At 42.6% G+C, this 8,916-nt stretch overlaps 1 protein-coding gene across 1 annotated transcript; it reads left to right on the top strand.

Moving 5' to 3' along the window:
• The first annotated feature begins 3,158 nt into the window (after nt 1–3,158).
• fabp6 (fatty acid binding protein 6, ileal (gastrotropin)) lies at nt 3,159–4,621 on the top strand. Its single transcript, XM_029699621.1, has 4 exons — nt 3,159–3,319; nt 3,574–3,749; nt 4,297–4,386; nt 4,497–4,621. Exons 1-4 carry the CDS (start codon nt 3,253–3,255, stop codon nt 4,545–4,547), a joined length of 384 nt encoding a protein of 127 aa, XP_029555481.1. The 5' UTR covers nt 3,159–3,252; the 3' UTR covers nt 4,548–4,621.
• The last annotated feature ends 4,295 nt before the right edge of the window (nt 4,622–8,916 follow it).

Genomic DNA, 8,916 nt, shown 5'->3' with positions numbered 1-8,916 from the left:
GCTTTGCAAGCGTTTTAATGTCAAATATGGAGTTTCGTTGAGCAACTAGCTTCATCTACTCCGGTATGTACTTCTAAAAAGGTGTACATAAAGTAACCGAAAAATTGCTGATTCGGCACCTCCAATGTATTTATTGGGCTCCCGAGTGGCACTGCATCTCAGTGCTAGAGGCGTCACTACAGACTCTGGTTCGATTCCAGGCTGTATCACAACCAGCCGTGATTGGGAGTCCCATAGGGAGGCGCACAATTGGCCCAACGCCGTTAGGGTTTGGCCGGGGTCGGCCGTCATTGTAAATAATAATTGGTTCTTAACTGACTTGCCTAGTTAAATAAAGGTTACAAATAAATAAAACATTTAGCTGTTGTAGCCTTCAAATCTGTACTGGCAGTAATGAGTGATCAATTGGACGGGCCGAATAGGCATATTTTCGGTTGCTTGTAAATTCTTTTTTGTTTTGGAAGTGCATACTTGTAATGACCCTGGGTCGTTACAATACATTACAGGCTTAACTTAAGATAGATGCTCAGCGAAACTCTATATTTGGTGAGCAAAAACAAACGTATTTTGACATTAAAACGCGTGGAGAGTTGTCTAATGGGAGTTTGAATCGTAACTTCCTGGTTGTTAGAGAGGAGACCCGTCATGCTCATCGTCGGCATCTCTACCGGGGCAGTTCTATTCCTCCCTTTAAAAAACAAACAAATTCAGAGCAACACTCCATGCATTGCGTTTAACATAAGTCACTGCAAATTCACCAGGAAGGGACTCTAGTAAAAAGCTGAGATCAAACACAATATACAGTAAAATGCCTGCAATGACTTTGAGCAGTATTTTCTTACTGTTCAAACTACAACAAATGGCTCAAGTCCTTGGTGTAGCCTCAGCTTCAGGATTACTGGGTGCTGCAAGGGTTTTCAAAGTCCTAGGCCATAATTGCACATTTGTATTTTATTATCTTATTTTCTCACATTATTTGTATGTCTCTATAGAATCCCCATTTACCAGAAGGTCTATATATGCTACAGTTTCTCCATTTCTGAAGACAGGATCCCAAAAAACGAGGGGTCACATCAGCGCTACCATTTATGTCATCTACATAAAAAGTGTCTGAATGGATCAATTGTAGAAATACAATGCAAACTACTGTATATCCCTCATCTGTGTTATTTAATGGATACAGGATTTTTTTCAAACTGATAGTGTTTGGTCAACAGTGTTCCCTCTGAAAAGCACTGTCAAAGCATCTCAGCAGGAAATACCGTTGGGGTGGATGGGAGATAAATTATTTGACTAGGCAGCTGAACTACATTTTGAGTTGAGGAAATGTGGACATATTCAAATAGTTTATTAGTACTTTGCAAAGAAATTAGACAGATACAATCACGCCACAGACCATACATGCTATAAGGTTTGAGAGCACAAATGTGACATACTCCTTGTTGAAAGACCTTGCAGATTGCATACTATGGAATATGAGAATACAGTATAGGCCATATTTTATGGACAAAGACAGTTCGTTGTGTCAGTTGTGTGAATTACAGATTATCAATAAGAGAGAGCACCTACTTACAAAGATTCATTCTGATTTGTATGACATTTGGCAAGTATTACATTTAACTAGGCAAGTCAGTTAAGAACACATTCTTATCTTACAATGACAGTCTACCCCAGCCAAACCCTCCCCTAACAACACAAGGCCAATTGTGCGCCCGCCCTATGGGACTCCTAATACACAGCCGGTTGTGATACAGCCCAGGATTGAACCAGGGTGTGTAGTGACACCTCTAGCACTGAGATGCAGTGCCTTAGACTGCTGCGCCACTCGGGAGTCATTGGTAAGGTGTACTTTGAATTAGTATGGTGCACTATAAAAGTTGATGTTTCACTGTGTTTTACGTTCTTCAAACTGATTCAACCCTGAGAGGGGAATAAAATTATTTGGCTCAGCGCTGAAGGACACTGTTGAGCATACAATCATGAAAGAGGTTTATGTTTTCTTATGGCATAGTACAACAACGACACTAGTGATGAAATCAAAGGTGACAGTTTAAGTCAATGAGTAACTGGAACCCGAATAGACTTTGGGATGACTTCGTCTCACAGTTGTAAGCATTTCAAATGAGCATTTCAACAAACAAAAAACTATTAGAGCATTTCGTAAATAAAGGAATGATCAAAAACATGGGCAGAAAGCAACAGTCTTGTGGCTTGCATTTTGAAAAGGTATATACCAGTAGAGATTATATGATGAGCAATGGGTTTTACCCCTATCACTTAAGGGTATTGACCTGGAGTATGTGTTGCTTCCTCAAAAACGACTTTAGAACTCTGAAACACACTGTGTGTGTGTGTGTGTGTGTTAAGAGATATTTACTCTGAGTAGCATCTGAGTAGTGGAACACTGAATTGCATTGGTGTGTGAATTTTTGGGAGAGGTCTGAGTATAGGTGTGCTTTCCCATGTGCTCGAACTCACTGTCCACACCTGAAGACAACACACCCTGGTGTTGTGGCTGTTGATCTAAAGAGCTTACTGTCCTTACATGAGTTGACCTTGTGTACTGCCAAGTCCCAGATCTTGCCTCATCACAGCTTTGCAGGCCCTTTTGTCAAGAGTGGAAAATGCACAGTACACCTCTGTGGCTGTCCATCGGGGGTTACAACAACACTCCCAGTGACAGAGGAGAACTAAACAGGCAAGGCAAAATGGTGGTTGATTCAGAGAGCCTTTTTCATCTCTATGTAAGGTAGCCTTAGGGGCCTAGACTGAAGCAGTCAGTAAACTCACAATGTGATTCCCCCTTTACTAACAAACTTAAAAAGGAGTTGTACAGTACAATCTTGTCCACTTTTCTGAGACACTTTGGACCTCTGTGCTGCCATTTGATGTGGTATTGAAATATTGTTCAAAGTTAAATCTATTCAGTCGGGCTCACGTCTGGTTGTGTTGTTTAAGGGCTTAACATTCGGTGCAGTGGGTATTTCACCATAGGCTACTATACTATGTGGAAAGGTGAGTGACCCCATGGTCAACAGCTCTCTGATGACTCGCCATATTACCCAGGTGGCACCATAAATGTTTATGGTGTAGTTATGGTAGTGCTGTACCAAAAGTGTCATGAGAGATGGGTGGAGATGGTGACTGTATTTAAAGAAGGACAGGTTGTCACTCAGTACCTTACGCTTCCCTGCTTGCCTTGGAATTGATTTTTCGCTCACCTCTCCTCAACCCATCAACTCTCTGTACACCATGGCCTTCGCTGGAAAGTGGGAAACTGAGACCCAGGAAGGATACGAAGAATTCTGCAAGATCGTTGGTGAGACATTTACTCAAGCTTACTGGCCTAGAGCCTATAAAAACTATTTGTCTTGACATCTTGAATTAACTTGGATTATGCAATGTATTGAAAGTGATGTATTCACATTCATTGGTGATTAGCAGTGTCAGTGTGGAAAAATGACAGTGCTCAAACTGTGCTCACACGTATGATAGTATGTGATTCAAAACACATATGATTCAAAATGGCCTCATTACCCCGTAGTCTAACTACATATTTTCTTGTAATCCAAGGCATCCCTGATGACATCATTGAGAAGGGTCGCGACTACAAACTCATCACTGAGGTGGTGCAGAACGGCAACGAGTTCTCATGGTCCCAGCTCTATCCCACAAACAAGAGCGTCACCAACAAGTTTGTAATTGACCAGGAATGTGACATGGAGACCATCGGTGGGAAAAAGTTCAAGGTAAACATCTCTAGATCAGAAATGAGGGAGTTTTGTGTCGGTGTCTGTTGTGTAAACTGCTGTTGTATTTCAGACTCAAGTCTCATATAGTCACTATAGTCAGTAGTCAGGGTCAACAGCCGTAAAGATGACATTCGGACAAGATAGACAGTTATCATGTGTATATTGACATTCAAATTCACATAATGAAATCTGCAGCAAGTTTGTCTAATGTTTTGGAGGGTTTGAATAGCAAAGCGAAGATCAGAAGGGCAACAGGTAGCCTAGCAGTTAAGCATGTTGGGACAGTAACCGAAAGGTTGCTGGTTTGACTCCACCGAACTGACTAGGTGAAAAATATGTCGACGTGCCCTTGAGCAAGGCACTTAACCCTAATTGCTTCTGTAAGTTGCTCTGGATAAGAGTGTCTGCTAAACGTCAAAATAAATCTATGTCTAGGGGAACTTGGATGCATGTATTATATGACATGTAGATCAAACAAACTGAGGTTGTTTGTTGAATAAATGATAGTATGAATAAAAAGCATTTTTATGTCCATCCATTTCAGGCCACCGTTACAATGGAGGGGGGCAAGCTGAGCACGAAATTCCCCAAATACCACCACACATCTGAAATCAGCGGAGGAAAGCTGATTGAGGTAAGAGTGGCATGCACTTTGGCAGAAGATGGTGTATATTAGGAGAGAGAGGATAAAATACGTTTTGGCAGTTCCAAGTGATGTTTAACGTCTTTTCCCCCGCTGTTTAGACCTCAACCGTGGGCTCGGTCGTGTTGAAAAGAACCAGCAAGAAGATCTAAAGATATTGTGACCGTGTTATTAACAACAACAACTCTAATTAAGTCAATAAAATGAGACTGCACTGGCCAACTTGCTGCCTTTGTCTTAATGTCTTTCTTACACTTGATGACATTTGCCACATGGGTACAAGAGAACCTCAAGTCTTGCCAAATGTCACTATGTTTATCCTGAGACAACCACTGGGGGCAATCTATCTTTAAACACAATACAAAATACACAGTAGTAGTAACTTCAGACTATTTGAAAGGTTGAAATAAGTCTATCAAGATTTGCTAGAAATGTTCAAACCGGATAACATCAAGATTAAGCAGTGTGAAGAACAGAATGTGGAAACGAGTTTGATTCTCATTCCACCATGACAGATGTACATTGAGTTTTAGTATTAAACATTAACATGCAATCAATAGGTTTGTGCCTCACTGTTATTTAGCCATTAAGCTCTCTGGGATAGACACAATAAAATGCTAGGCAGAGAAGAGGATGTCTCGGGTGAGTCAGTGCCCCTGGGTAAGCCGAGGACTATGCTAGCCAACCCCTCCCCCCTCTGTAAACAAAGCTAGCGAGAATGATCCATTACCCAACCCCCCCTTGCCCACCCCAGCGTCCCCACTTCAGTACCCCCTACCAAGCTGTCCATTGAAGGGGGGCTACTATAACCTCTCACTCACTTTCCTATCATCAGTGATCAACTGAAATTAGAAGACTCTTTTTTATTTAACCTTTATTTAACTAGGCAAGTCAGTTAAGAACAAATTCTTATTTTACAGTGACAGCCTACCCCAACCAAACCCTAACGACGCTGGGCCAATTGTGCGCTGCCTTTATGGGTCTCCCAATCACAGCTGGTTGTGATACAGCCTGGAATCAAACCAGGGTCTGTAGTGACGCCTCTAGCACTGAGATGCAGTGCCTTAGACCACTGCGCCACTCGGGAGCCTATTTTCATGGAAACGGTGAATGCATGGCCACAAAGGATGATGTTACGAAACCTCTCAGAAAGGCTCTGAAAATTACCAGGAAAAAACAGCTGAAATAATCGGGGGGAAAGCTGCCTTTATCGTATATCAGTCTTTCGTCGTACAGTTGACAGGCAAAGTCTATGCATTGTTCCTGAATTTAATTCCTGTTGGAGTTTAACCAAAACTCCACTAAAAGACCCTTGAACTGAGTATCTCTATATACAGGACATCCTATGCATTGCTTTTGCTTCCTCATTTTGTCTTTCTGTTGTGGTTTGTATCTCAAGAGATACTAACTTGTTTTCATAATTCTTCATCTGCAAGGATTCTTCACACATACAGTTTGTTCTTTACACTTAATCACATTGGTCTTTTCATTGTGAGATACAAATCCCCGTTACACCTACAGTATCGATAGTCTCCAGTGTCTTGACTTCATTTGTTTAGTGGCAAAGGGAGGGTAAACATGAGGGATAGGAATCTCCTCCATTGTCTTGAGGTCTGTAGAGGAAGGGAGGGAGCATCAAGAGAGGCTGGGGTGAGGTTACTGATCTAGAGGGTGGAGCTAATTGGTAGAGCCCCCTCCTCTCACCCCCATTGAAGACCTTTTCATGTGCAATGAGTTGAGACATTCATATTAAACTATTCCCCTTGGGGTATGCTAATCGACTTCAGAGAGGCTTGCAATACCTCTAGCTACGCATATTCTCCACAAAGACCAAAAACAGGGTGGAGGAAAGATACTGCCAGACTGGATTTTTTGGTTTTTATTTGCACCTCATTTGACAGAGTAAACACTGTTTTTTGATTCCCTTCCTCAATGTGCTTCTCCTGCACACAGCCGTAATCATTATTCCATTGGAGTGGATATAGTTGGGCCACTTGGATTTCAAGAGTTGAGGCTACTAGGTGGTTGCAATGTACAACATTTTCATTTAAGGTAAAGAAATCCACTGCCTTAAAGCAGTTAAAAACACACACATACTAAAAAAACATTAGCAAAAAAAAAAGGTGACCTTTAAAACGTAAGATGACAGTGTGATTGAAAGCAGTCTTATCTAAAATGACCAACCGTTAGGCTACAGATCACAAGATACACTACATTGGTCCTTGATGGTGCATTGAACTCTTCATCTATTCTAACAAAACACACAGTTAACAAAAAAAACACAAGATAAAAAAAGTTGTAGATCAAATATAAATCTACAAACATTTGGTCTAATGATAAAACATAGGTTGCACTATATATAGAGGTAGGTCAAAGTTAAGGTACGCAGAAGAATGGTTTTGTTATCCGAGACCCACTAAACTAGAGGCCTATGGGTCCTTCATGCCATTTGTCAACAGTAGTGGAAGCAGACAGACATTGTGGTCAGGATGTGATCAGTGTAAAATATTTAATACTCTATAAAAAAAACGTCTCACCCCATCAAACCTGAGACACGGACACCGGACCCACGTGTACTTGGCTAAATGGTAACAGCATGTCTAGCCTGCCTGGATTTAGACGTCACTAAATGGTAACAGCATGTCTAGCCTGCCTGGATTTAGACGTCACTAAATGGTAACAGCATGTCTAGCCTACCTGGATTTAGACGTCACTAAATGGTAACAGCATGTCTAGCCTGCCTGGATTTAGACGTCACTAAATGGTAACAGCATGTCTAGCCTGCCTGGATTTAGACGTCGCTAAATGGTAACAGCATGTCTAGCCTGCCTGGATTTAGACGTCGCTAAATGGTAACAGCATGTCTAGCCTGCCTGGATTTAGACGTCGCTAAATGGTAACAGCACGTCTAGCCTGCCTGGATTTAGACGTCACTAAATGGTAACAGCATGTCTGGCCTGCCTGGATTTAGACGTCGCTAAATGGTAACAGCATGTCTGGCCTGCCTGGATTTAGATGTTACTAAATGGTAACAGCATGTCTGGCCTGCCTGGATTTAGACGTCGCTAAATGGTAACAGCATGTCTAGCCTGCCCGGATTTAGACGTCACGAAATGGTAACAGCATGTCTAGCCTGCCTGGATTTAGACGTCACTAAATGGTAACAGCATGTCTAGCCTGCCTGGATTTAGACGTCGCTAAATGGTAACAGCATGTCTGGCCTGCCTGGATTTAGACGTCGCTAAATGGTAACAGCATGTCTAGCCTGCCTGGATTTAGACGTCGCTAAATGGTAACAGCATGTCTGGCCTGCCTGGATTTAGACGTCGCTAAATGGTAACAGCACGTCTGGCCTGCCTGGATTTAGACGTCGCTAAATGGTAACAGCATGTCTAGCTTGCCTGGATTTAGACGTCGCTAAATGGTAACAGCACGTCTGGCCTGCCTGGATTTAGACGTCACTAAATGACAGTGTCATGACTCACGATACAAACGTCAAGCTCACGTCGCGTTCACATGCTAGTCGGGATTAGGAAACTGTGACATTTCCCACTTGCTAACTGGTTGTAGTTATACACGTGCCGCATTCAACCAGTTAGCAAGTCAGAAATGTCAAGAGATCCCTAATTCCGACTAGCATGTGAACGCGGCAATATTCCATGTAAGCATCAAAGAAAAAAAGTCACATTTTGTTATTATACTTCTGTTCTTCTATTGTCAGAGATATTTCTACTGTCATTCAATGGGTCGTATCCAAGGTAACCAATAAATCACAAAACATCTTACGGTCAACTGTAATTTTGCTCATTTTATAGGATCTCATGTTTGGTGGCACTCCCAACCATCTGACCCGGCAAGGTCAATTTTACAGCAGGTTTGTTGTAATAACACGACAACCCTGGAGAGTGACTGAGGTAGGACATCAGTAGTTGTATGTGCTAATCAAAGTTTATTGGTCGCATACACAGATTTGCAGATGTTATCGCGGGTGCAGCGTAATGCTTGTGTTTCTATCTCCAACAGCGCAGTAATACAGAACAATATGATGGATGCTACAAGATATCCTGTGCAGCAACATTTTCATGGCGTCGTAAACTGCTCAAGGTGTTTGTGACAATGAGAGCAGCAGAAGCTGTACCAGCGAGGGTTGTGTGACTGGCATGGGTTTCAGTCAAAGACACACATATTAAATGGTACCAGTCAGGAGAATTTACATGACAACTGAGGAGAAAGCGTGGCTTCGCCCCCCCGGGGACTAGCTAGTAAAGTATCACTTCCTGCCCTGTGGTTTGATTTGCTGAGAGGACAGATGTGTCTGTTCCCCTGGACACCATGGCTCCATGCCTGCAGTGGCACCAGAACAGCAAATCAAGACGGAGTCTACTCCCGAGTGGCACAGCGGTCTAAGGCACTGCATCTCAGTGCAAGAGGTGTCACTACAGTCCCTGGTTCGAATCCAGGCTGCATCACATCCGGCCGTGTTTGGGAGTCCCATTGGGCGGCGCACATTGGCCCAGCGTC

This window comes from Salmo trutta, chromosome 19 (assembly GCF_901001165.1).
Source record: "Salmo trutta chromosome 19, fSalTru1.1, whole genome shotgun sequence".
Classification (NCBI taxonomy): Eukaryota; Metazoa; Chordata; class Actinopteri; order Salmoniformes; family Salmonidae; genus Salmo; species Salmo trutta.
Note: the sequence above shows the minus strand (reverse complement) of the source record. Positions and strands in the feature narration are given on the sequence as shown.